The 26975-nt window shown below is 57.6% G+C and overlaps 2 protein-coding genes across 3 annotated transcripts; both read left to right on the forward strand.

Annotated features, from left to right (window-relative positions):
- Nucleotides 1-207: 207 nt before the first annotated feature.
- On the forward strand, nucleotides 208-11400 carry UBFD1 (ubiquitin family domain containing 1). Its single transcript, XM_083799633.1, has 7 exons — nucleotides 208-354; nucleotides 629-880; nucleotides 958-1166; nucleotides 2347-2412; nucleotides 2621-2726; nucleotides 5237-5319; nucleotides 6556-11400. The coding sequence occupies exons 1-7, from the start codon at nucleotides 336-338 to the stop codon at nucleotides 6664-6666; spliced, it is 846 nt and encodes a 281-aa protein (XP_083655759.1). The 5' UTR covers nucleotides 208-335; the 3' UTR covers nucleotides 6667-11400.
- A 763-nt stretch (nucleotides 11401-12163) lies between these two features.
- On the forward strand, nucleotides 12164-26410 carry ERN2 (endoplasmic reticulum to nucleus signaling 2). Of its 2 annotated transcripts, XM_083799625.1 has the most exons (22): nucleotides 12166-12321; nucleotides 15337-15454; nucleotides 15775-15808; nucleotides 16435-16507; nucleotides 16818-16890; nucleotides 17162-17284; nucleotides 17614-17715; nucleotides 18014-18275; nucleotides 18485-18563; nucleotides 18647-18797; nucleotides 19339-19460; nucleotides 19699-19875; nucleotides 20008-20260; nucleotides 20640-20730; nucleotides 21342-21531; nucleotides 21951-22050; nucleotides 22271-22470; nucleotides 23236-23383; nucleotides 23496-23623; nucleotides 23938-24061; nucleotides 24331-24398; nucleotides 24470-26410. In XM_083799625.1, the coding sequence occupies exons 1-22, from the start codon at nucleotides 12265-12267 to the stop codon at nucleotides 24659-24661; spliced, it is 2865 nt and encodes a 954-aa protein (XP_083655751.1). In that variant the 5' UTR covers nucleotides 12166-12264; the 3' UTR covers nucleotides 24662-26410. The 2 variants fall into 2 exon arrangements, 1 of the variants encoding a protein (XP_083655751.1); XR_014572636.1 differs by lacking the exons at nucleotides 23496-23623; nucleotides 23938-24061; nucleotides 24331-24398; nucleotides 24470-26410 and having other exon boundaries at nucleotides 12164-12321; nucleotides 22271-22959; nucleotides 23236-23369.
- Nucleotides 26411-26975: the final 565 nt, after the last annotated feature.

Raw genomic sequence — 26975 nt, forward strand, 5'->3', positions numbered from 1 at the left:
GCACTTCCGCCCTCTGTTCCCAGCTAATCACCGCACCACTTCCGCCCTCAGCGCCGGCTCCATCCGGCCGCGCCCCTTCCGTCCGCAGCGCCCGGCCAATCACCGCGGCCGCCGGCACCGGGGGCGGGGCTCCCCGTAAAGGCACCGGCGCCCCCTTGTCGCCGCGCGGGGTCCTAGCGCCGGGGCGCGCCAGGTTCGAGCCGGGCCGGGCCGGGGAGGTGGCTGCGGGGCGGGGCGGGGCGGGGCGGGGCCGTGCTACGGGTGCCGGCGCGGCCCACGGCGCTCGGCGGCGGGCGCTTCCCGGCGCGCCCCGCGGCAGATTGTACACAATCATCATGGCCGCCGCCGCCCCAGGTAGGAGCGGGCGGCCCGGGCGGGACGGGGGGGCCGGGGGCTGCCGGGCGACCGGGGCGGGGGGGCCGGGGCCGGGGCCGGGGCCGGGGCCGGGGCCGGGGCCGGGGCCGGGGCCGGGGCCGGGGCCGCGGTCGTGGTCGTGGTCGTGGTCGTGGTCGTGGTCGCGGTCGCGGTCGCGGTCGCGCCCGGTGTCGGTGCCGCGCCGCGCCGAGCCGAGCCGCCCCTTCCTTTCCCTTCCCGTCCGTTCCCGTCCCTTCCCGTGCGCTCCCCGCAGGTGCCGAGGCGCCGGGCATGGAGGCGGAGGCCGCGGGCTGCGGCGGGGAGGGCGGCTCTCCGGCCGCGGGCCGCTCTCCGCAGGGCGAGGGGCGCCGGCAGCCCCCGGCCTCCGTCAGCAACGGCGGCGCCGCGGAGGGCGGCGAGGAGCTGGTGGAGCTGAAGGTGATCTGGAACAAGAACAAGTACGACGTCAAGTTCCGCCTGGACGGCACCGGCGCCGACCTGAAGCAGGAGATCCACTCGCTCACAGGTCGGTGGGGGCGGCCCCGCGCCCCGCGCCGCGGCCGGGCCCCCGGTAACCCCCGCCCCGCCCCGCCTCGCCCGCAGGCCTCCCGCCCGCCATGCAGAAGGTGATGTTCAAGGGGCTGCTGCCCGAGGAGAAGACGCTGCGAGAGATCAAGGTGACGAACGGAGCCAAGATCATGGTGGTGGGCTCCACCATCAACGACGTGCTGGCGGTGAACACGCCCAAAGAGGCCGCCCAGCAGGAGGTGAAGGCTGAGGAGAACAAGAAGGAGCCGCTCTGCAGGCAAAAGGTTGCTGGCGTCTCCCTAATCCCGGGGGGGGCAGAGCCACAGGGCTCGGGCGGTTCTCCTGCGGGGCTCCGCGGCCGCCTTGGGGCCCTCGGAGCAGGGCAGGGGCTTTGGCTGGCACAGGCGAGGGAGACGAGACGAGCTCCGCGCGGAGAGGGTCTCACAGTAGGGAAACGCCCGGCACAGCGCAGCCGGGGGCTGAGGGCCCCCCTTGTGCTGCTGCCAGGCACAGCCCAGCGTTTCGGGCAGGAAACGTTAAATAAGGGAAACGTTTCGCGGTTGTTAGCTCAAGCACAGCCAAGATTAATTGTATCTAAAAACTAACTAACTTTGGTTGACACACAAGAACTTGATTTCTAAAACTGCCTTTAAATGGATGCCAAGGGAGCGGTTCCCTCAGCTGTCCGAGCGCCGCAGGGAATGTGGTTGTTCGATTTTCCTCTCGCGTCTTGAAGCATTGCCTCTTAGTAGGAAGCGAAGCGCAGTGCAGTCAGGCTTCTTTTGGGGCTGTGTTGCAGCGTGGTGGGCTGATAAAGGATTTTCAGCTCAAGGTATCACCAACCTCTCTCAAAATAAATTTAAATAAAAATTAAAATGCGCATCGTTGATCTGCAACCTTTATGAGACGTGCTTTTGTTTTTCTGTAATTTATCATAGTTCACGTTCACTGTAAGTCCCATCATTGTTTAAAGGTACTCAGCAACTTACGAGCTGTGAGCATGTTTTTCTTAGTTACTACTGCTCTAATCTGGCCTGGTTTGCTGCTGTGTTGCGGTATGTTGCACTGTCAGATGTAAAGGGTTTTCTGCCATTCACTGAACATAACACTTGACTGTTAAAACTGTCTTGCTAAATGCCAACGATGTGGTTCAGCATGTATGATGCTAAAGTGAGGCGTGGGGTTTTATATATATATATATATATAATGTATATGTGTATCCCACAAAGGACGTTACCCTTTGCGTTATATTGGGATTTTATTCATCTATGTAATTTGTTTAGACTCTCCTAGGAAGTGCTCGTTAACTTTGAAAATTAACTGTTTCCTGTGTGATAAGCGACTGAATAGTTTTTAACTGTCTCCTGGCGCTGTTGGGTTATGGTCAGTTCAGGGTGCGTTAGAAGTAACGTGAACAATTCTGTCGTGTTCCTGTAAATTCTAATTTCTGCTTTTACATTGTAGCAACACAGAAAAGTATTGGATAAAGGAAAACCAGATGATGTGATGCCTTCTGTTAAAGGTGTTCAGGTAAGTAAATGAGTACGTGAGACATTGTCGCAGTTAGAAAAGTGAGGGGTTTTTCTGTGGTTTGAGACCTTTCTTTGATGGCTCTACCTCTCCTTTTATGTCGTAGTAGAAAACTGCGAAAACAGATCATCCTTATGCTTAAAAAGCTAAAAGGACGTCTTCTCCTGTGAGCGTTTCACCGCGACTTACTGTGTTGCTTTTTTTGCAGGAGCGCCTGCCAACAGTGCCGTTATCTGGCATGTACAACAAATCAGGGGGGAAAGTAAGATTGACCTTCAAACTTGAGCAAGACCAGCTATGGATTGGTACAAAAGGTGAGTGACTCTAAAATTCTGAGATGAATTATTGACGTTTGGTGTATAAGTGAATTGTGTGAGCTAGAACGTTTCTGATGCGATTAAATTGTGTTCGGGGAATAATATTGTTATTTTATTACCTCAGAACTAAATTTTGCTGCTGCTTCTCAGATGTCATTCTCTCGTGTTATCGAATATTGGCTGATATTTTATTTCTGTTCTTGAAAAACATGAGTTCGGTTGTGCCAGTAGACTTACGTTCCAATCCGCTATTCATAGGTCCAAATATAAATTACAATATTTGGCATTTCTAACGTATCTTGAAAGTACTTCATAAACATTGGCTCGATGCCAGCATCACATAGCGGCTCAATGACTTGGCTGAGGCTCAAAAGAGAATCGTAGAGCTGGGAATAAGAGTAGGAGTGCTGGCATCTCTGTCGTTATTTGTCCTTCCAACCAAAATCAGTTGGGTGTCTTGTTTCAGCGACGTACAACTGCAGAAACTATGGCATGTGTTGCTGTGCAGAGGAATCAGTTTACCGTCTTGAGTGGTGCCAGGAGGAGCTGAAAGTGCTGTGGTGATAACGTGCATTGCTGAGGACGTCTCAGATAATCCCCCTGCCTCCAAAGGAAGCCTTTAGTTTGACCAGGATGGGGCAAGGTTATATTGATGAGCAAGAAGAATAGAAGTGCTTGCTCACTGTCCCAGTAAAATAACCTAATTGGACGGTAATATTAGCTTTGGATGGCACCTCCAGCTGCTACGTTATTTCCAAAGTAAGCAGAAATCTCGAAAGTTTTTGACCTTTCCTATGTAGGACAGACTTGATTGTGAACTTGAAGGTTTCCTGTCTTTAAAATCTCCATTGGTACGAATTGCAGCGAGATCTCTCAGGCTAAGTGACAGAGCCGCTGTATTTTTTCCTCTATAGCTTGGGCAGATTTTTTTTTTTCTTACTGATAACGTGTTCTAAATAAGTGAGTAGTATTTAGGTAATTAATCCTTTTCCCTCACCTTCTAGACCAGTTTAAATTCAGTATTTCTGAAACGTTCTAGATTAGTGTTTCTTAAGCTTTGAAATTTGATTTTTCTTATAGTCCTCTGTCTTTAATATAACCTGTTTCCCTACTTCCCCAAATTAGCAGCAGCTTACTTCCTTTAGGGACTGGTTATAATTGCTGGCTGTTGGTGAAAGGAAAACTTCCTGCTCTGAGAAATTCACGGTAGATGCCAGCGCATAAGGGCTAGAATAAATACAAGTAGCTGTTAACACAGTTTTTGTTGTTGTGGCTCTTTTTTTTTTTTTTTTTTTAACTTGGCAGTCTTGGAAAACTGAAACTGATTTGTCCCGTATGCAGCCTCCCGTTGCTTCCCACATCACACTGTACATTTTTGTAGCCTGAGGGCTGATAAGGATACGTGTTTCTCAGTTGCTCTGTATACTTCTCATATAGTCGTTGGTAGCATGGATTTGTCTGTTGCTGAGGTGTTGCGAGAAGTCATTCAATTGCAGGATGGTAAATGAGTGCAAAGTAGGATTTCACTCCTGAAGGAGTTGCAAGTCTCACAGCGATAGTTTACAGTCAGCTTAGTTACAGCACTGAGATAGAGAATATTTGTCTTTAGAGCCCAGACTGAGTATGTTTATCTCCCCGTTTACCTTTTTAAGTAAGTGCTTTTTTTCTGGTTCACAAGAATTAATTATGTAGATCCAGGGAATTCTTTGTTCAGTGTATGGTTTTCTCTGTCTTATGTGCAAGAAAGTAATTTTAGGCTGACACAGAAAGCTGGAACTGAAAGGAAGCTTCTTGGAGTTAGGTCTTCAGAAAGAAGTGGGGACGTAACAGACAGAAAATCTCTGAACGATCACCTTGTCAGTCTTGTTGGTTGCTTCTGGCTGGCTTTCCTAAGTCTATCACGTAATTGCAGTCATCTTTTTTCTTTCAGTTTCCCTTTTTTTTTCTTTCCCTACTTACACATGAATGTTTCCTTGCCTGCGCTCTTATAGTAAGAGTTGAGCACTGCCTCGGGTTAAAACCAGAACTAGACTTCAAAGGGTTGGCCAGCCTCTCTTGCCTCAGCTTCTTTCAGCCTTGTCATTTCTGCAGAGCGTAGTATAACCCTTGACAGTCCTGAATATTCTTACACCTGGACCAGCTTTCACTGTGGTCAGCAATCCTGCTGGTAAGAGTGGAGTTCCTTAGGGAGAAACATGAAATTTCCTCACTGAATTTAAGGCCCAAATCAGGTACACTGAAGTACTTGCTGTGATGCAGACATCAAAAGGTGAGGAACTGTGCGGTCCAGTTTGGGATTCCTTTACATTACTCGCGCACCAGCTGGGGGCTGTATGGATAATGTGGAAGACGTTCCTCTCAGCAGCAGATACCCAAAGATCACCCTAGTGGGAAAGCCTGTTGACACCCGAGGAGCTTTTGGAAATAACAGAGGTGGTATTTGACGTTAGCATGACATACATCTTCCTCATATACCAGAAATAATACTTTGATCAATTTTAATGTAGAGAGAACAGAAAAGTTACCCATGGGGTCCATTAAAAATGTGGTGAGTGAACCTATTGAAGGACACGAAGATTATCACATGATGGTAAGTAATGTCTCTACTTTAATAATATCATCCGAGTTACTTCGTGCAAATGTGCAGGAGGAAGGCTTTCAAACTAGAGCAAGTCTGGGACTGATAGCAATACCAGCCTCGTGTGTTGTGGAATGTCACAATGTCAACATTGTCTGCTGTCAGAATGTAAATATTTTGGGTGGCGTGCTGGATATCTGCTACTCTGTGGAACTCTGGGCTGATCTCACACGAGTGGTAGTGCCATTTAACATCCTCCATCTCGTGACTGTTACAGCAGTGTAAAAATACTCATGCTATAACGCATGATTTCTTAATGTTAGCGATATTTTCCTGTATCCAGTTTAATTTCTGGTTTCTGTTCTATTTATATAAATAACAGGCCTTGCTGGTGGTTTAAAAAAGAAAGTGATTTGATTCTGTAATATTTTTTCACGCTTAATTTTCTGAAAAACTGGTATTGGTTATAGAAAAGTAACGCACTTAAGAAGAGCAGTGCTAATTCTACTGGCTGTTTCTTTCGAGGTTTTGCTTAATGTACTCTACAGGAATTGCAGTAACTAACTTTTAAAGTTGATGTAATTTCCTTGTATAAGTCTGCTTCCTTTCTTTAGGGGAAGAAAGGGGAAATGCTGTACCTTATAACCATTGTCTGCAGGAGGGAGCTGATCTAGTCTTCTCTCAGATATTTGTTTTTTGATCACCAATATAAGAAAATGTCCTCTTCCAAAAATAATACAACAATCATTCTAAAACAAGGGTAGAGGTTATCGGCATGCCGTAATGCTCCTCTGCTATTCCTACGTGCATAAGTAAGAGAATAAGACATTCTGTCTATTTAGATAGACAAATTAAAATTCTGAGATTTCATTTATTAAATCATGTTCGTTGTCTTAGTTTCTGTTTGGCTTCCTAACTCTGAGCATAATTTCTTTAGAGACTTATCTTCGGGGATGCATTAGATTCTGTCCATGAGTTCCTCGTGTTCTTGAAACTGGCCAAGAGAGTTTGTTGCAGCTGTGATAAAGGAAAGAGCTCATCATTTAATTGGTTCTTTGCAGTTGTTTCTCAGAGGAATGTTTCCTTTAATTGCATACCAAATATGTGTAGTGCATACAACACCCTTGAAAGAGGCCGTAGGTATAGCAGACTCGTTTGGTTTTTGTAGGGGTAAGACGTACGTGCAGTCTGTCTGGTATAAGCTGTTCTGTTTTCCGTATGTAAACGTTGTCATTTTTAACTTTGCAGGCATTTCAGCTGGGCCCAACAGAAGCATCTTACTACTGGGTCTATTGGGTACCAACTCAATATGTTGATGCAATCAAAGACACGGTGCTGGGAAAGTGGCAGTATTTTTGAAAGCACGCTCACCTCTGGCACAGGAAAATGACACAAAGCTAAGGACACTGCTGGGAGAGGCCTCCAACATCCCTGGATGTGATAGTCCTGGAACTTTATTAATAAAATATGATAAACGAGGCATTGATGGAAGCCAGAGGTGATGTTCTTTCACCATTAGTTTACTTTTAACTTAAATTTCACCATCCCTTTTCTGCAGTCAGCTTCAACCATATTTAAAGCAAATACAGTGGAAATCAATAAATCTTAATTCACAAAATACCGTGTGTAATACACTTAAATCTGCTGAGAGTTGATCTTCCAATTTAGTTTAAAAAAGTAAATATTACAGTGTATTATCGAGGATTTTTTACATGGTTTGAACAAAAACAGATATTTTCATAATCTTTCAGTTACAAGCATTAAACTTAATTTAGTTACTTGGTTGTGACTGAGAATTTCAGAAACGGTTTTTAAATAATAAACTTTAAACAGTATGCAAAATTGATGTTTAGTAAGCCATATTCTGCTGGCCCTTTTATTTCAGGTTTGAATCTTTGGTAGCAAACCTCTGATTTTGTTTCCTTAAACCCAAAGATGCCGTGTGCTCTCTCTCCCTCTCTCTCAGCCCTGGGTTGGTACTCTGTGTGGCATGTTTGGAGCAGGTGAATACCACTGTGGGTATTTTATTATCACCGTGACCCAGTGCTGCTTACCGTCCCATTTCATGCCACTTCAGTTGTTTTCCTCTCACGTGCATACCTCTCTGCTCCTTTTTTACCTCCTGCCTGGGGTGCTACATTTTAGGAGCATTCTCTTGACTGTGCGTGTTGCAGTCCGGAGCCGTTTTGCAGCTGTCGGTATGACACTTACCTGTCCGGCAGGAAAAACAAAAACTCCAGAGTGCGCTACCTGACGCTGTCCGGTGTGAGTGTGCTGAAGGAGTAGCACGAATCTCGCAAAGGAGGCGAACCAAAGAGACCTTCCTGTCTTGTTTTTTGTTGGGAGGAGGGCAGAGGCGGGAGAGAGAAGCTCCGATGCCGTTTCCCATTCTAAATAACCGCAGTAGTCTTTTGTGACCTGCATTTGAAAGTTTAAAAGTATCATATTCAGTGAATCTTACCAAATGAGGGATATCTATCTAGCAACTAATTTTTGAAATTTAAATTACCTTTCAGCTTTTCTTTTGCTCAAGTTTACAGTAAGTTCTTGCATCTAGGTCTGTCTGAAATACTGCTCCTTGCCTTTGGTTTGTGATGTTCTGTGTCATCTCAGCAATTAACGTGCCATTTATCTCAGGTTTTCTGAATGGACCTTTCAGTCCTGAAAAGGTGCACAACCGTAACAGATTGTATCGTGCAGTCAGACTGAATCAGTCTTGCTGTGTGTTAAACCTGCATCTAACAGATCACTTTTTTTTTGTAACACTGTGGGCTTGATATTAATAAAAATACAAGTAGCTCAACATTTTGTGAAACTCACTTAGAAATATCCTTTTACCAATAGTTGAGCTTAATATATTCCACGTCCTTTTTTCACTTTCCTTGAAATAGCCCAGTTGAAACTCAGCAGGTGCAAATTCCCAAACGAGTATTTATTTTTTTTCTTTGAGAGACTCAGAAAAGCGTTCATTTTATGGTGTGTGTTACGGTTGCGTGTTTACCTGTAGACTCTTGATGGCAACATGAGCAGCTTTTGTTTTGTACTTTCAGTTAGAACATCCATGCAATATGACTTTTAAGGTGTTTCATATCCTACATATAAACTAGTGATGTGCTCGTTACTCTTGTAGCTTGAGGTATTTCCTTTCTGTATACAAGCCAACAGCAGTGTGTCTTGACGTAAACGCACGGAGACGGGAGCGATCCCTGCAGGCGTGCTGTCAGCTCCCCAGAACAACCCCTTCCGAGCGCTCGGAGCGAGTGAATGCAGACAGAGGGGCTGGCGTCAGTTAATTGGAGGTGTAACTACAACTTAAATGCAGCTATCACTCTTACTATTTTCTAATTGCCAATCCTGGTGTTAAGGCTTAAATTTACATTTCAGTACCCGGTGGGAAGTGTATGCACTACAGTACCGCATCCTATGTTGTATGTATATGGTATATAAGGATAATCAGTGACACTGTTTCTTTCTGTCACTTGGCTTCACCTTTGCACTTGCCTGTGTCGTTGGTTCTGTGATTATCAGCTTCCACTTGCTACTTGACTTGCTCGGACCTGTCTGTACATCCATTCATACTCCATTTTCCTTTCCTGTTCTTCCGTTGGCTTGCTCCCTGAGAGGACACGTATCTTAGTTCCAACTCTTCCCCAGAGCTGCCGTGGCTTCCGTGTCCGATGCACTAACTCGGGTGAGTACAGTGCTGCTGGTGCCGCGGGAGGGCGCGTACCCGCCCGGAGCGCTGTCTAGGCGAGAAGGGCACCTGGGCACGCAGAGCGCTGCAGGAGTTAGCATCCCCTCCTGAGTGCTCTGCATCCTGTGCCAGGTGCAACAGATCATCTCAAAAGAAACGGAATATAAAAACCGGTGGTTACAAAGCAGCTTTAAATGTGAAGAAAATATTATAAACTAAGATGATCTAACATGGTCCTGTTTAGGTACTTCTTTTCTAGTTGAATTTGATTTGAAAAATTGAACTTTCTTTTTTCTTTTTTTTTTTGTTCTATGTGCAAAGTTTGAATTAAAATACAGGAAAGTGATACTTATCTGAAACGCTTTAACTGGTGTTCGTTGGCTTAGTTTAGTAGGTTTCTGGGGAGTTCTTTGACATGAATTTTCCTATTGAACTTAGCAGCATCGCTTTTAAAATCCTTTCTCTTTTGGAATCATGGAACTTGGTATCTTCTGGTATATACCTGTTTTTCCAAGGTGATTCTTGGTATTAGTGATCATTAACATCTAAGAAAACATTTAATATCTTTAGTTGCACTGTGTCACAGCTCGTCCAACTAGGGAGCCGTTCCCTAGCCTCTCTCTTGATTTTGGATTTTACTCTCTGGTAACTGTGATGCTCTCCAGAGCAGACTTGCCATAAGAAATGGTTCTGTGGAAGGATGTGGTGGTTAGTCCTCGGTAAGACACAAATATTGTGAGTAAAGTGCAAATGCAGTCAGAATTTTAAGTTGGCTGATGAAGATGTTTTGAGAGCCAACGTGTACTCTTCCATAGGAAGTTTATAGTAACATCTGTGGTGATTCCTATGCAAAAGTTGAATTATTTCACATAAATAACGATGTAATGCCTTTCTGCGGAGATCAGATCCCTGTTGGATATTGACGTAACTCCCCGTGAGCACCGTTTTTGGGGTACTGTTCCTTCCAGCATCACACCCGCTGTTCTCTGGGTTTGCTGATTGGTGATCAGAGCACCCGGCGTGCAGATGCGGGTTCCAGCAGGCCGCAGGCGGTGTCCCCACGCCGAGGTGGCAGCCGATGCCCAGGCGATCCGTCGTCACTCCGCTCACCAGCGGCGTGCAGGAGCAGTAACTGCCCGCGAGGAGACCGCTGCGGTTACGGAGCTGCTCGGAGCCCTTTGCCCATGGCGAGCTGAGACACTGCACCTCTGTGCCATTCTTCCACTTCCCCGTGCCCCCTGCTGCGGGTCTCTTGTTCCTCTCCTTGTCGAGAGTTTGGTATTCCTTCTGCCACCTGTTTCTGCACTCTGTGTGAGCAGCTCCTGCGTTAGTATTCAATTAGGAATACAAAAGGGTATCATTAAACCTTGTGTGGGTTTGAACATAGACTGCATCTTGCGTGAAAATCTTGTATTACTTGCAGGTTTTTCATATCAAGCTTAAGATTAAAGTAAATCGTTAATGTCCATCAGTGACACGGTTTGATGAGAAACGTGTAACTAAAGTAAGGATGATCATGAAAAAGAAAGGGTGATCCGAATTAAAAGAGCTAGGCGAACTGTTAGCATGCAATACATTATAGCTGGCAACACACGCACACAGCCTGTTAAATTTTATACTTGATGCTGTTTGTACCCATTGCTTCGTACTTTAAGGTCCAAAGACAACCAGTTCACTTGCAGTGACACCGTGCGGGTGCCCTGCTTTGGCAGTGGTCTGTTCCGTGCTCCCTTCGGGTGCCGGTGGTGCAGCCGCAGGGCCCAGGCACGCTCTCAGCAGAGCCCAGGCTCCGTGCTCTGCGCTCCGGTTCTTGCTGTGCCAACTCAGCGGAGCAAGGTTTGTTTTCAACATTTTCCTTCTTTTGTTTACTCTTTTTCCTTTGTAACTTTATTTTCCAATGGAACCGTTTCCATTTTAAGTTTTGTACTCTGACCTTTTGCCACCTGTTAGAATCAGGTGGTTAGCATCTTGTTTTGCCAGTTAATGTCCTAGTCACTGGGGAGAAGGAAGAAAGGGACCAGGAGAGCTGTGGCAAGTGTTGTATGAACCAGATGGCCATTTTACCTTCTAGCCAAGGATTTGCTTTCTGTGGCTCATGGAAGTTCACTATGTCTTATCCATGTTCTAAGCAATTCATTCTTTTCTTTCTGTCTGTCTGTTTTCAAGGAAAGAAGGTCTTAGATGTTTTTGTCCACTGCAGATTTATTTTAAATGAAATATGTAAGTGCCATGTTTTATGGTATTTTTAAATAATCTATTGCCTATTTCTGGGGAGGGGGAGATGACAACTATTTAGTCTTAGATTTGCACTGCTGGATTTTTTAAGTGTAACCTTGACTGGTTATCCTATTTGTTTTATTCTGTAATATTAGTCTTATGAATTAAAGTTTGATAATTAATTCTTTCTGTGTTTGAGTGTTTCAGCATTCTGTACGTGCTAACCGACTTCTTACAGTATGAACAACTGTGAGTTTGCACTTTGTTTCTGTATAGAAGGACGTACACAGAAATCCCCAGGAATCAGGGCTCGTTGTTAATTCTGACGTTATTGGCGCCTCTCTCCCGGGATGGTGATGTGTGTTTATTGCTGCCATCCATCGCTTCATGCAAAAAGGCTCCGAGTTACAGGACAACGCTGCTTCGGGTCCCTGTTTGCAAACCGGGTTCGCTCTTGTTTTGTGTTGTAGCGTGCCCTTGCCGTGCTGAGCGGGCTCAGCTCTCCCTTCACATACAGGCAGCCCACCAAAAACAGATCCTCGAGAGAAGCCCGGCCCATTATTAGGGCTTACAACGGACTCGACTTTTGAACGCTTAACGTGTGCTGTTCCGTGTCTGCTACGGCTTTCGGGAGTTTTTCCTCCCCTCCCTTAATACCGGTAAGGGGATGCCCCGGTTCAGTCCTGCTGTTGCGGCAGCAGAGCCCACAGGAGGCGGTAACGCCTCCAGCCGGCGGCACGGGGTCCTGGTTCTGGCTCGGGTGCCCCGGCGTGCCCGCCTGCGGAGCGGCAGCAGCGGGGGGCCGGGGGCAGCGCCCCCCTCCTGCCCTGGGACGAGCCCCTTAAGGAGCGCCGCGGCAGCTCCCGGGCGGGGCCCGGCCGCCTCCTGCAGCCCCCCCGGGGCAGGACTTCCCCGGGCCGGGCCGGGCCGTGCCGGGCCGGGGGGGCGGCGGGGAGGAAGCCGCATCCTGGTCCCGCCCGGCCGCGCTGGCTCCGGGGCGCGGCGCTGAGCTCGGCCCGGCCCCGCGCCACCGGCGTGCCCCGGCCATGGGCGGCCCCGCCGCGCTGCTGCTGCTGCTGCTGCTCCGCGCCGCGCCGCGCCAGGTACGGCTGCGGGACGGCCCCGGGGGGGGGGAGCGCGGGTGGCGGGGCCGGGGGGGCGCCGGGGGTCCGCGGGGAGCCGGGACCCCGCCGGTGCGCGGACCCCCGCCGGGCTGCGCCGCCCCCCGGGGGTGCCCGCGGCAGCCGGGCGGGCGCGGCAGGGCCCCGCCGCCCTCGCTCGCTGCCGTTGAGCCGGGCGGCGGGGAAGGGGCTGCGGTGCCTCCCCCTGCCCGGGTGGGCGCCCGCTGCCGCCGCTCGCAGCGGGGCGGACCCGCACGGCTCGCCCCGGGTGACGGGGCCGCGCGCGGCGCCCACCGCGGGGTCGTCGTCCCCTGCTCGTCGCCGCGGGGTCCCCTCCGGGAGAGCCCCCGGCCCGTCCGCTCGGGGTCCCCTCCCGGAGAGCCCCCGGCCCGTCCGCTCGGGGTCCCCTCCCGGAGAGCCCCCGGCCCGTCCCCTCGGGGTCCCCTCCCGGAGAGCCCCCGGCCCGTCCGCTCGGGGTCCCCTCCCGGAGAGCCCCCGGCCCGTCCGCTCGGGGTCCCCTCCCGGAGAGCCCCCGGCCCGTCCCCTCGGGGTCCCCTCCCGGAGAGCCCCCGGCCCGTCCGCTCGGGGTCCCCTCCCGGAGAGCCCCCGGCCCGTCCCCTCGGGGTCCCCTCCGGGAGAGCCCCCGGCCCGTCCGCTCGGGGTCCCCTCCCGGAGAGCCCCCGGCCCATCCCCTCGGGGCTGCCCGGCCGCGTCCTGCTGGCAGCGCCCGTGGCCGGTGGCGTTGCGAGGCGGCGGAGCGGGGCCCGGAGCGGTTCGGGCAGCGCGGCCGCGCCGCTCCTCGGGCGTGAGGGCAGACGGGGCAGGGGACGGCCCCAGGGCCCCAGCGGCCGCGCTCCTGGGCGGGACCGCTGCTGGCAGCCGGCGCCGGGGGCTGAGTTTGGGTCCCCCCCAGGAGGAGGGAAAAGGCAGCGGCTGCTGGGGTGGGCAGCGGGAGCGGGGCTGGGCAGCAGGGCCTTCGGTTGGGTGCCCTGCCGCCAAAAAAAGGAGAGATGGGAGAAACTGCGAAGCAGGGGGGAAGAGCGGAGGCTGCTGCAGCTGTGCCGGCTGCAGGGCCCTGCCCCGGGGGCTGGCGGTCTCGGTTCTGGTCCCCGTGCAGGTGGCCACACCACGAATTCAGCACTAGGTATTGGGCTACAGTCTGATGCACCCTCACTGGAGGATGTCCGCTGGCGGGTCTCGGCCGCGCCAGCCGTTCGCCATCCCTCGAGGCCGGGGCGAGCCTACGTGGCGAGCCTGCGCCGTGCTGGAGAAAAGCGGCAGGAAACAGCCGCGCTCCGCCACCTGCCCCCCGCGTCCTCTGGGCAGAGCGGGAGCTGGCACGCTGGCTCTGAACCCACCTACAGATCAAGCAGGAAGAAGGGCAAATAACAGGAGCGGGCTGATGGCAGGGGAGTGGCTGTGAAGTGTGCTCGGAGCAGCAGGTGCAGCTGCGGGGCAGGCGGCGCGATGCCCGTCGGCTGCTGCTTGTGCCGCTGCCGCAGGAATTCCAGCAGCCAGGGACTCCAGGAGAGCGCACCTCTCGGCCCCGCTGTGCCGTGGCTGCTCTGTTGTCGCCAGTTCCTCCTCTGGATGGGCACGTGCTCGCGTGTAGCAGAGCCGCCTGGCGCGGGCTGTGCCGGTTCCTGCTCCTTCACCTGTCCAGGTCCTCGGGCCGAGCCCTGTGCCCGCTCCGTGTTCGAGGATGCGATGAGCAGCAGGCATGAGGCAGGGGGGAAATGTGCAGGGCCATGGGGCGCGCATCAGCTGCGGGCCCTTGGGAGCAGCCGAGGCAGTGGCGTGCTCCATCCATTCCCCCATGGCCGCGTACAGAGCAACCCAAATCCGTCAGGGGCCCGCGGGGTGAGCCCTGCCCCCCCCACCTCAGCCGCTGGCGGTGCGGAGCCCGGGCGCTGCGCTGGCCCTTCCCGGCGGCCGTTTCTCTGCCCGTGCTGTTTGCCTGCTGCTCTCCTGTTTGCTGACGGGGCGAGGCTGCTGTGTGAGCACCGCGGGTGAGCTGGCGTTTGCGACGTGGGCACCGCACGCGGGAGTGGCAGCTCCCCTTTCCAGAGCAGGTTTGCAGTCGCTCTCTCATCGTCATGCGGCTTTGAAGGCCTGGGCTGGCATTCCTTGTGCTTCTGGCATGAAAAGTCACCCGGCCAGTTTGCTTCTGGAAGGAGCGGGCGGCGGGGCCGCTCGTGTCACCTTGAGGGAGGCAGCGGGAGCCACGGCTGGGCGCAGCCTCTCCGCACCCATCCCCGCGAACGCAGCGCCCCAGGGGAGCGGGGGGCAGAGCCGCCCTGCCCCGGGGCTTCCCGGCCGGCACCGAGCACCGGCCGGCACCCGCAGCACCCACGGCGCGTGGCGCGGCCGTGCAGCTGCCTGCGAGCACAGCCGGTGGCACTGCCCGCGCTTCTTGCCACCGGCTGGTAAAACGCAGCACCTCTGGACAGCGGTTAGCAGGCGTGGTCCCTCCGGTGTCCCGTGTCGCCGAGGCTGAAGGAATAAGCAGGTTTAATACCCTGGTTTGTTGAGAAACCTGGCACAAAAGCTCTCCCTAACTGTGCTTTTCGGATTTGTTTGGTTTGCGGAATTTCTTGAAACTTTTCCAGCTGGGTTATGGTGTCTGTGGACAAAATGCGAGCCTCCTGGGGAGAAGCCTGGCTTTCCTCGTGTTGTTGTTGCCTCTTTGTACAGCCTCTGTCCAGGAGCAGAGGCTGGGAAGTACCTGTTCAAGAAATAAATGTGAGAGCCTGGTGTACTTGGGTTCTTGTACGAATCTGCCTTGAAAGCTTGGCTGTAAATCATGATGGGATTGCAGTGCAAGGGAACGAACCCTTCTCCTGGCAAGTCTCGCCTCACTTGGGACCAGGAGGGACCTTTGGGCTCTTTCCCTGCAGCCGGGTGCTGCAGTGGCGAGCAGCGGGAGCAGTTCAGTGGCACGGCCCTGGGCTCGTCCCCAGGCCCGCAGCACTCTGAGGGCCCCCTTTCTGTCCGTAGTGCCTCAAAAGCAGCGCTGTGACTGTCCCAGAAACGCTGCTCTTCATATCCACGCTCGATGGAAACCTCCACGCCGTGAGCAAGAGCACAGGTGACATCAAGTGGACCCTGAAGGACGGTGAGGATGGGCCCAGCGGGGGCTGCTCGCAGCCCGGGTGCCCGGCTGGCTGCGAGCGGGGGCTGGCGGTGCGCCTCCACCGGGGCCTCTGCGGAGCCGGGAGAGCTGCCGGGTACGGCTCCAGCCAGGCACGGCTGCTGGCAGGGGGGAGCGTTTGCTGCGGGCCAGGTCCCTGCTGCTGGCTGGGGCTATTCTGGGCCTGAAATGCAAATCGGGCTGCAGCGAGCGTGCCAGCGCATGGCTGCGCGCGGTAAACACTGCCACGCTGCCCCTGGCCCGGGGACAGGCTGCTGACGTACACGTTTCGCTCTCTTTTTCAGATCCCATTCTGCAGGTGCCGGTTTATGTTGCAGAGTGAGTATTGCTCTCACGTGGACGGGGCGCCCTTTGCAGTGCAGGTTGTTATCTGTGGGCCTTACAGCCTGTGCAGGAGGCATCCGGAGGTGCTGACTAGCAAGGCTGCCCTGGTGACCCAACAGATTCACAGCAAGAACCCAGACCCTTAGAGAAATTAGACTTCTAGGCTGTGCTGTAGCATTGTCTTAAACCTACCCTTTTGCTAGCACCTCATGTGTGACAAGGGACAGCTGCTCCCTGCTGCCAAGCGGGTAGCCTTGCAACAAGCAGCCCAGAAGCTCTCCGTGCCACCACGCACCAAAGCGTAGGAGGGAAATTGAGGAAAATCCCTAAGTCCTTGTGAAGCTGCAGGGGGAATGGAGGGCACAGAGCTCCTGAGGCGGGCAGGGCAGCAGGGCAGCACGGCCGGCAGGCGCAGAGCGCTCGTACGAGGTGCGGTGCTGAGGCAGACCGGTACGTCCCGCACCAGACCCAGAGCGAGAGGTTTCCGGGGAAGGTTAAGCGCTGATATGAGTCACCCTGCAGCACGCTGCAGAAGGGGTTTCTTCATTGCGTCCCCTATTTAGCCGTTGGCATGTGCCCAGCAGTGGGACACAGCTCACCTTTCACTCTCCTCTCTTCAGACCGGCATTTCTTCCAGACCCCAACGACGGCAGCCTGTACATCCTGGGAGGGAAGAACAAAGAAGGCCTGATGGTCAGTAGCGCGGCGGGGGGCTGCCTGCATCCCACCCGCCCCTCTCTGCTTTCACGGGGCTGGGCAGGGCAGGCTCGGGGCGTCCGGTGGCTCCTGCTTGCCCTCGTCACCTTGGCGGTGTCAGCCTAGCAGTGTGGGGCCAGCACAGCTCGCTCCGTTTCCTTCCCCGCCGCTCCGTCCAGCTCAGGGGTGGGCCGTGGAGGCAGGTGCGATGGGGGGACCCCCCCGGCAGCACGTCCCCTGGAGGCAGGGGGCTGAGCCCACGCGGACGTTGCGCTGGCACCGCTGCCACTCGGTGTCTGTGTTGCAGAAGCTCCCGTTCACCATCCCGGAGCTGGTGCAGTCCTCGCCGTGCCGCAGCTCGGACGGCGTGCTCTACACAGGTACGAGAGCCCTGGGGCAGGGACCGGTCGCTGCTGGGGGGTCTGCCCGGGGTGCGGGGGGTCTGTCCGGGACGCGGGCAGGCGCTGACCCGAAGCACGAGCACACGCACCCTGGGGCTGGGTGCAGAGGGGGAGAGGCTGAGTGGGGACCTGGTGGAAACGTGTCCGTGGACGGGGCGAGGTGGGGAGGAGGCCCCGGCGGAGCGGCTGCAGGGAAGGAGAGGAGCGCGGGGCTCTGGAGGCTTACGGCAGAATGTGCTTTCGTTCGCAGGGAAGAAGCAGGACACCTGGTTCGTTGTGGACCCCAAGTCAGGGGAGAAGCAGACCACTCTCTCGACAGAGGCCTCGGACGGGCTGTGCCCCTCCAGTCCCCTGCTCTACATCGGCCGTACCCGTAAGCCAGTCTTCCTCGCCGTTTACCTGTCCTCCCAGGAGGAGGGTGCTGGGCTGTCTGCCCGCCCCGTGGGGACACGGGCTGCCCAGGGGGGGCTGCGTGACCCCTGCTGCCAGCGGCAGGCCCTGCTGGAAATGGCAGGGGGCGGAGAGGTTGGGCTTCCCCAGCAGCATGCCCCGCTGTTAGGCTCAGCAATCCCGACGTGCCGGGGCCGGGCTGGCTCCGTGCCGCCCCAGGCAGTGGGGCACTCGGTGTTTCCTCCCGCTGCCCCCTCCCGAGGCGCCGTCCCCGCGGCGCACTGTGACCCTGCGGCCCTGCTCTCGCCGCAGAGTACGTCATCACCATGTACGACACCAAGTCGCGGGAGCTGCGCTGGAACGCCACCTACTCCGACTACTCGGCGCCGCTCTGCGAGGAGTCCTACCCCTACAGTGAGTCGCTGCTCGCCCCTGGCCGGGCACCTGCGGCACCAGGCCCTGCTGGTCACTGGGGAAAGCGGCTGCCGGGTCAGCTGTGCCGTGCCAGCGCTCGCCTGCGTGGCAGAGACGGGGCCACAGCTCTGTGCCAAGTGGCACGCGCCCCTCTGGCGCGGCCAGCCCTCCTTGGCCCGGGGACAGTCACCCGTGTCCCTTGGAGCACACCCTGGGTTGCCGCAGGACGCGCGGGGTCTCCCTGGAGCGCTCCTGCCCGGCAGCCGCTGCAGCGCCTCCTCCGTCTGTCTCTGGCTAGAAATGTCACACTTCGCCTCCAGCGGGGACGGGCTGGTGGTGACGCTGGACAAGGAGAGCGGGGAGGTCCTGTGGGCGCACAACTACGGCTCGCCCGTGGTCGGCATCTACCTGTGGCACCAAGACAGCCTCCGCCGCGTCCCCCACCTCAACCTGGCCATGGAGACGCTGCGCTACCTGACCTTCCACTCGCAGGACATCCACCTCATCAGGGGGAGCTACCAGACCGTGAAGGACTTCACGGCCACCAAGACCCAGCTGCTGTACGTGACCGGGGGGCTGCGGGGAGGGGGCTGCGGCTGCAGGGCCCTGCTGGGGAGGCTTCGGGCGGGGGCGGCTTCGTTCTGAGGCAGAGCACCCACTGGTGTCACAGCCCGAGGGCGGCACTGGGGACGCCGGTGGGCCCTGGCTCTGGCAACTGGTGGGGTCACACCTCTCACGCTCGGGGGCTGACGCTTTCCCCGCGTTGCAGGCCTGCGCTCTACGTGGGGAAGTACGCGGCCAGCTTCTACGCCTTGACCTCGCTGGTCCACGACAGCGTGGCGCTGGTGGTGAGTGTCCTCGCTGCCCCGCGGGGCTCCCTGTGCCGGGGGAGCCCTGGCACGTGGCACGTCCCCACTGCTCCGTCCTTCAGCCGCAGGGCATCACGCTGGCCAGGATCGACGGCCCCACCACGGACGACGTGACCATGAGAGAGTCGGGAGAGTGCGAGATCACTCCCAGCACCGACGTCAAGTACCCGCAGGGCAGCATCACCTCCATGCGCAACCAGTGGCTCCTGATAGGTGTGGACCCGCGGCGGGCCCCAGGGGATGGCGTGAGGGCGCTCCGTGGCGTGGCAGCAGCACGGCTGCGGTTCATCCCCAGGGACCGTGATGGCTCTGCCTGGGGTCACAGCCCTACCCCTCCCCATCGGGGTGTGCAGGGGCCCTGACGCTTCCCGTGCCGCTGGCTGTGGTGCTGCCGGCGGGGCCGTGCACACCGGTGCTGATCAGCTGGCTTGCTCCATGGCCGCACTTGCAGCGAGGTGGCAGGAGAGGCCCCGCTGTGGCGGTGTGTTTGGGAATGAAGCCAATGTCTCAGAGCGGCCCAGGCCAAGTGCAGCGTGAGAGGGCAGGGGATCTCGCCCCATGCCTTTCTCCGCTGGCTGCTGCTGCTCCAGGTCCCATCTCTGGGCCGGAGCCAGCAGGCCGTAGCCGTGGCTTTTCCTGCTGCCCTTCCCCTGGACGCCACAGCTGCCTGGCGAGCCCACGCCACGCGGATGAGCGGGCTGAGGCTGTGCCCAGAGGCCGGGTGGTGGCTATCTCTGCTTTCCTCTCGCCCCAGGGCACCACGAGCTGCCTCCTGTGGTCCACACCACGATGCTCAGAGCCTTCCCGGAGAACCTGAGGAGGACGACAGAAACCATCATTCCCCGGAGCTCCCCGGCCAGGACCGTGTTTGACAACGTGAGCGGCGGGGCCCCGCTGGGTCGCTGCTCTGCACGGGGGAGCCCCGGGCTGCGCGGGGCCGCAGAAGGGTCGGGGCCATCCAGGGCGGTGCGATGCGTGCCGGCGTGGGGACGGCGCCGGGAGGGTCCTGTGCGCCACCCAGCTTCGGGGGTCGGCTGGGAGGGGAGGGAGCCCAAAGCCTGAGTGCCTGGAGGTCCCTGCCATACAGCCCCGGTGCTCCCCCCCTGTGTTGCAGTTCCTTGCCCCGAGCAGCGTGGAGGAGCCGGCTGTGCGGAGCAGCGACGGGCAGCTTCCATCCGACGCCAGCAGGGAGCAGGTGGAGGTGTACCCAGAGTCCGGCAGCTGGGACGTGGTGCTGGCCGGCCTTGGCAGCGCCCTGCTGGGTGGGGGCATCCTGCTGCTGCTCCTCACGGTGCGTGGGCTCCTGACCCCCGCACCCGCCTGCCTGCTGCGGGGCTGGAAACTGCTTGTGCCGGAGCAGTGCCGGTGCCCTGGGCTCCGCAGGGCTATCAGCAGCTGAGGCCGTTTGTTCTTTGTGCTCCAGAAGCTGCAGAGGCAGCACGAGGCGCAGCAGCAGCAGCTGGAGAAGCAAATTCAGCTCCTGCAGCAGCAGCAGCAGGAGATGCTGCTCCCGCCCCGGGTCTCTGGCGAGGGTGTCTCTGGGGAGCCCGGGGAGCCAGAGGGGGGCCAGGGAAGCACGTCTCGGCTCTCGCAGAGCTCGGGCCCCGCTGCCCACCTGAAGGACCCAGCCAACGGGGTGGTCGGCCTGGAGCCAGCTGCGCCGGCGGCTGCTGGAGGTGCGTGCTGGTGGCAGCGGGAAGGGAGCGAGGGGTGCTCTGTCCTGCGGGCCAGCGGCCCCTTGTGGGAATGTCCACGTCTCCTCCTCCACAACGTGGAACCTCTCAGAAAAACAAATCCACGGCTTCGAGGCTCGTGGAGGCTGAGAAGAGGCTGGGCAGGTGGTGTCATCCAAAGCAGGAGCAGAGGGGCCCTGCAGATGGGATGGCTCCAACCGCAGCTGAGGGCGTGGAGATGCCAGCACTGGTGTTGGATAGGGGTGGGCTGCAGAGGAGGTTTGGGAGTTGTAGGGACCAAGAGACAAGCAGGTGGTTAAAGAAATGGATGTCCTTCATATAGGACTAACGCTTAAAGGTTGAAGGATGCCTCTCTTTGCAGATGTGGAACCAGATGTGATCGTAGTTGGGAAAATTTCTTTTAACCCCAAGGATGTGCTGGGCCACGGAGCTGGAGGAACCTTTGTCTTCAGGTGGGTGGCACCTGGGACGCCCGCGCAGGCCTCCCTCCACTTCTGCCTGGGAGCCACCAGCGCAGCTCTGCGGCAGGCGCCTTCCCCGCCTGGCATCCGCGCAGTGCAGAGGTTTTTGTGAGGGGGTTGCCACCTTCCCCTTACCCAGCCCTTATCAAACCGACCTGGGGAGCTGGGCTCGTGGCCTTCGGTAGCGGGGGCAGCGGGGGCAGCTGGCCGTGCTGGCACACCGCCCTGCCTGCCCCTGCCCCTCCGCCGCCCCGCGCTGTCGGGAGCAGGCTGGGCCCTGCCCGCCGCGGGCAGCCCGCTCCCTTGGTGGGTCTGGTGTGCAGGGGAGTTCCTGTGGGTCTGCCTGCAGCGCCTTCCCCAAGGCCAACCACAGTAAAAAGCGAGGGACGTTGTTTTCCTACAAAAACGTTCACCTGAACCCCTGGTGCCCTGCTCGCTGCAGAGGTTTCTGCCTGCTTGTGGCTCCGGGCAGCGCTCCCGTGCTGAGGGTGCTGAGGGATGGGTCTGGCATCGCCCAGAGCCCATCTGGGCCGTGCCTCTGCAGCGCTGGGCTCTGCTCTGCCTGGTGCTGAGCGCTGCCATCACCGGACATCTGCACGCAGGGGTCACTTCGATGGCCGGAACGTGGCCGTGAAGCGCCTCCTGCCCGAGTGTTTCCACCTGGTGGACCGGGAGGTGCAGCTGCTCCGCGAGTCGGACGAGCACCCCCACGTCGTGCGCTACTTCTGCACCGAGAGGGACAAGCAGTTCCACTACATCGCCATCGAGCTCTGCTCTGCCACGCTGCAGGAGGTGAGCCTGCACCTCGCACCTCGCGGCTGCTGCCCGGTGGCTGCCCACCGGCCCTGCCTGCCCCGTCCCCGCCGCGCAGCTGGTCCCCAGGGGCAGGCTCCCAGTTCCACCCACCCCGCTAGCGAGGTGCTGCAGGAGCTGGGGCTGCGCGTGGCGAGCACGGCGTGCAGCCGGCAGCTCTGGCTGGGAGCCCTCCCTGGGGGGGGGCGCAGTGAGGGCCATGGGCTGCAGCTGCCGGCTGGTCAGCCTGGAGATGGCAGGCCTCGGGCACGGGATGGCCTCCAAAAGGGCTCGTACATCTGAACGCTCATCTCCTTCCACCTCCGTCAGCCTAGCGAGAAGTTTCTCCTGCCCAGCCTTGCCTTGTTTGTCCGGTCCCTCAGGCCCCAGTGCACATCTTTCTGTCTCCCTGTTCCCAGTACGTGGAGAGCCCCAGCTTCAATCGGCGCAGCCTGGACCCGGTGTCTGTCCTGCACCAGACCATGTCAGGCCTGGCACACCTGCACTCCCTCAACATCGGTAAGAGGGCAGCGTCCCTTGCGTCGGTGCACGTGCGTGGGCTCTGTGTCCTGTCCCCAGCCAAGCCCGCGGCGCTGCAGCATTCAGACCGGTTGCTGTTGGGAGCGGCTGGGCGTGCACGAGGTGTGCTGCAGCCCTGCTCATCCCAGCAGCACCTCCGGCATCAGCCCTGCGGCACGGGGCCACGCCTGCAGGTAACGCTGCGAACTGTCTCTTGCAGTTCATCGTGACCTGAAGCCCTGTAACATCCTCATCTCTGTCCCGAACACCCACGGGCAGATCCGAGCCGTCATCTCTGACTTCGGCCTGTGCAAGAAGCTCCAGGGGGGGCGGCACAGCTTCAGCCTGCGCTCCGGCATCCCCGGCACCGAGGGGTGGATTGCGCCCGAGGTGCTGCAGGAGGCCCCGAAGGAGAACCCCGTCAGTGAGCCGTGGGCGCCTCCGTCCTGCTTAGCGTGCTCCTTGAGCCTTTCTTTGCAGCGTCCTCCTTGCTTGCAGCAGCCTTGCGGTGTGCCGCTGAAATGCACAATTCAGACCGGAGCTCTTGGAGCGAAAGCCAGCCCCAGTGCAGCAGCAGTGCGCACCACCCGGGCAGCAGCTGCCTCCTGCTGTCCTCCCCTTCGCCGTGGAGAGGCAGAGCCCGGGGCCTGGCGAGGCCGGAGCCCCATCGCGGCCCTCCGACACTTGGCTCTGGTGCTTGGAAGCGTGGGGCGCGTGGTGGTGGTGACATCTGCGTGCCCCGGGGATCGATCCTGTTTCTGCTGGGAGCTGGTTGCTGATGGGCCTGGCAGGGCACGGGCTGCTGTTGGCAACGCGCTTCACGTAACCTCGTGCTAGGATCAGCTTGCACAGACGTTTAAGGCAGCAGCAGCTCTCCCGTGTTCATCTGGCTGTGGAGTCCTGGCTTGTGTCAGTGTCCCTGAAAACCTCTTCCCTGATGAGGACCCGAGGTGCTGGGGGGCATCGCTGGCCTAGGGAGAGACCGTCCCTGCCCTGGAAAGCTTGGCAGGCAGGAGCCCGTGCGCCTTGCACTTACCAGCGGTGCCACGGTGTCTCGGTGTTGCTGCCTGGCTAAAGCTGTAGCTAACGACTGGGCGTTCACGTAGAAGAGTGGAAAAGCGGGGGGTGTAAAGCTTTCCTCACCCTCTGCCGCGAGGGTCCCATCTCCCCGCCTGTGTCTTGCAGACGTGTGCTGTGGACATCTTCTCAGCCGGCTGCGTCTTCTACTACGTGGTGTCGGGAGGGCAGCACCCGTTCGGGGACAGCTTGCGGCGACAGGCCAACATCCTGGCGGGCGCTTACCAGCTGCCCTGCCTGCAGGAGGAGGCGCACGGTGAGGCTGCCCGGAGACCGGTGCCTGCAGCAGCCGTCCCGTGCCAGGCTGTGCGGCGTGCCCCGTCCTCCCTGCGGCCTCGCTTAGCGCGCTCTCCTGTTTTGCGTTCAAGACAAGGTCGTTGCAAGAGAGCTGATTGTGTCAATGATCAGTGGCGAGCCCCAGAAGCGCCCCTCGGCCCCCGTGGTCCTTATGCACCCCTTCTTCTGGAGTGCGGAGAAGCAGCTGCAGTTCTTCCAGGTGAGAGTGCTGAGTCCGGCTGGGCAGTGCCTTTAGGTGTGGTCTGAGCACAGCTGGCACCGTGTGGGCTGCAGGTGGTCTGAAAAAGTGCTGGAAACAGCCACACGTATTCACCGTGCTCATTTTGAGCTACTTTCGCAAGGGGTGTTCCCCTGTTCCCCCAGTTTGGGGTCAGCACTAAACAACCCCTCCCGTGCTGGATGTGCTGCGTGTCCCCCCCCATCCCTGCAGCTCTGTGCTCTGGTGCTGGCCGGGACGGGCATGGGACCAGAGCCAGTGCCAGCGCCCGTCCCAGTCCCTGCTCTCTGGCGCAGGACGTCAGTGACCGCATCGAGAAGGAGCCAGCCGAGGGGACCATCGTGGCGGCGCTGGAGGCCGGGGGCCGCTCGGTGGTGAGGACGAACTGGAGGATGCACATCTCCCTCCCGCTGCAGACAGGTAAGAGCACAGGCTCTGGGCTCACGCGGTGCCCTCCTGCTGCATGCAGAAGCACGCAGGGAATGGAGCCCTCTGGGTCTGGTGCCATTTACTGGCCATGAGGCACCTCCGGGTGTCCAGGAGCCAAAAATCCAGGGGAGATAAAGATGCAGCCCTTGGAAGGGCAGAGCAGGGCAGTGACCCGTGCCCAGGGCAGGAGCTCCTGCAGGGCTCTGGCTTCCCACGGGCACTCACCACGCTGCTGCGCCTCTGCTCTGCTTTCTCCCCAGACCTGAGGAAGTTCCGCACCTACAAGGGCGGCTCGGTGCGCGACCTCCTGCGGGCTATGAGGAACAAGGTACGGCCCCTGCCCCGCGGCCGGGCTGCACGCCGTGCCGGCCGCCCCTCACCAAGCCCTCTGTCCTGCAGAAGCATCACTACCACGAGCTGCCCGCCGACGTCCAGGAGGCGCTGGGCTCCGTCCCCGAAGGCTTCGTGCAGTACTTCACCTCCCGCTTCCCGCGGCTGTTGCTGCACACGCACAGCACCATGCGGCTCTGTGCCCGCGAGCAGCTCTTCCGTCCCTACTATGTCCCGGAGCCGGGAGGCGCGGGGAGGTGAGCGGGCACCGAGCCGGGGCTCGGCAGCGGGGGGCCGCGGCCGCCGCTCCTCGGGGTGCCAGGCTCCCGGCAGGTGGGGCGCCAGCGCCTGTCTCCCGTCTCTGCAGCTGAAGCAGCGCTTGCCGGGGCACTGCCCCTTTTGGGGCCTCTGACAGGATTTAGCCACAGCTGCTGTGCTGCAGCCCCTGTGCCCTGTCCTGCCCCGGCTCAGGGGGAAGGGGACTCCTGCGGGGAGCCCCTGCTGGGGTCCCTGCGTGGCCCTTGGCCGCCGGGGAGCTCGGCTGCCGCTGGCACAGGGACTCCGGGGGACATCTCTCTGAGGAGAAGGCAGGAGGCGCCGTGCTCAGAGCACCCGGCCCACCCGCCTTGTGCCCGTTGTCCAGCAGCCCAGCGCTGCCACCGGCCCTGGGCTCCCCAGCATCCGTCTGCCCTGTGCACGGCTGCCTTGGCTGGGGAGGGGGCGTCTGGGACACGGGACCCGGTGCCCACAGGGGTGCGGGCAGCGGGGGCCGGCAGCGATGTGCATGGGCTGGCCTTGGGCTGGCTCTCCTTGGTCTGCTGAGCCCCAAGGGCCGTGGTCAGGCTCAGGAGCCTGAAGACCCTTCTGTCAGAGAACAGAATAGCTCTACTGCACAGACAGTACTTTGAGAAGTCAGGGGAAAAAAAAAAAAGGCATTGAAAGCATTTTCTTGGGAGTAGCTGAAGGAGCAGCTTGACTGCTGCGTTGGGCGCGGAGCCAGCGTGCCGTTCCTGAGGATCAGCACGCGTCGTTCCCGTGGGTCTTCCTGGGCTGTGTGCCTGTGGAAGAGCTGTCTGAGCGTGTGTTTAACGCACAGAGGTGACCAGGAGGACCGACACAGCAGTCCTGATGCTGGATGAGGTCCTTCATCCCAGCTGAGGGCGAGCAGATCAGCGTTTAGCATCTGCTCCTAGGGCTCTGGTCGTGCTCTTTGCATTGGGCCTGCAGAGGGCACGGCATGGCCAGCCCTGGAGGGAGGCTCGAGGCCTCCAGCACAATCCTGATAATGAAGTGTTTTTATCTCAGCCTGGCTGAGGGAAAGGTTTTCTCCCTCCCGGTGAGCAGCAGCCTGCCATTAGGCCAGATACCCGTTAGTCCTCAGACCGGGGCAGTTTGTACTGCAGAAGAGCCGTGCCGCTGTTTGTGGGCAGTTTTCTCAGGACATAAAGGAAGGCAAGCAAGAGGGAAACCTCTTCTCCCCTGCCGATCCCTTCTCTCTGAACTCGGGCCTGTGCCTGCAGCCCCCCAGCTCCTCCAGGCCTGGAGCGACGGCAGCAGCCCAGGCTCACAGCTGCGTGCTGCCCAGGGCGTGTTTCCCATGGGCGTTCTGATTTATGACACCTCCTGGGGCTGAGGTCAAGCCCCTGTCTCATGCAAGCCTGGCCATGGGTGAAGCACCCGTAGGGCCTGCGGGCAGCCTGGGAGCTGATGTGGCAGCAGCTCTGCCTCCTCCCAAACACACGGCGGCTGCAGACCTCGCTGCGTGGAGCTCCCCACGGCTGCTGTAAGCTGGCAGTGCCAAGGGGAACCCAGGCCCAGGAGCCCCTGCGCGAGGCCTTCCTCTCTGAACAGCAACAACTTCGATGCAGCCTAATTCCTCCCTGCTGGGGTGTGGGGTTTGGTTACATGGGGGATGATCCATGGATCCATTATTTTCAGAATAGTGTATAGCATAGAACATTTTGTATAAAATGTTATAAAAAATAAAAAGTTTTTCTGCTTGAAAACAAACTGGTAGGAGAGCACTAGTATGTGCTAACTGTCAGCACTGAGTTTCTAGGGCAAGCTATTTTGCTAACTGTGTAGTCACACTTGTGGCTTTATTTCACACTGTAAACAGGGCTGATCAAATAGAAAAGCTTTTCCCCACCTTCCCATTTTCTAACTACTGGCCTACAGGTACTGATTAGAGCACAGCTCCTGTGATAAGCCCCCACTCTGTTCCTTGTGTTTTCTTTTGGTGTAGCCAAAGGGCAAGTCCAGGGCTCAGCTCAGCCCGAGGCTGTTAGGAATCACACAGCACAAGCTCCTGAAGATGACAGGTCTTGGTCAGGGGATGCAGGGGGGAAAGCTGGGGGCAACATGCTGCTACTTCTCTTACAAGGAGCCAAAGGGAGTCAAGACAAGCCAGACGCTATACAGCGAACAATCTTTAATCAAGTTATGCAATATACAAAAGTTTAGCTTTCATGTAGGTCAAGTTCAGTATTAAAAGGCTGACTGCTCAGTCCCAACTGGGGCATGTTAAATATCTTACTTATGCTGTTACAAAATGGAACGAGCCCAGAGCATCAGG

The sequence above is a fragment of the Anser anser genome (genome assembly GCF_964211835.1).
Source record: "Anser anser genome assembly, chromosome: 15".
Classification (NCBI taxonomy): domain Eukaryota; kingdom Metazoa; phylum Chordata; class Aves; order Anseriformes; family Anatidae; genus Anser; species Anser anser.

What these genes read in the sequence shown, in the direction of transcription:
- UBFD1 (XM_083799633.1), top strand. An exon ending in AGCCGCTCTGCAGGCAAAAG is followed by an intron (nt 1,167 to 2,346) that starts GTTGCTGGCGTC and finishes TTTACATTGTAG; the next exon opens with CAACACAGAAAAGTATTGGA. An exon ending in ACGAAGATTATCACATGATG is followed by an intron (nt 5,320 to 6,555) that starts GTAAGTAATGTC and finishes TTAACTTTGCAG; the next exon opens with GCATTTCAGCTGGGCCCAAC.
- ERN2 (XM_083799625.1), top strand. Translation starts at nt 12,265, where the DNA reads ATGGGCGGCCCCGCCGCGCTGCTGCTGCTGCTGCTGCTCCGCGCCGCG. An exon ending in TGCGCCGGCGGCTGCTGGAG is followed by an intron (nt 20,261 to 20,639) that starts GTGCGTGCTGGT and finishes CTCTCTTTGCAG; the next exon opens with ATGTGGAACCAGATGTGATC. An exon ending in CCTGCACTCCCTCAACATCG is followed by an intron (nt 22,051 to 22,270) that starts GTAAGAGGGCAG and finishes TGTCTCTTGCAG; the next exon opens with TTCATCGTGACCTGAAGCCC.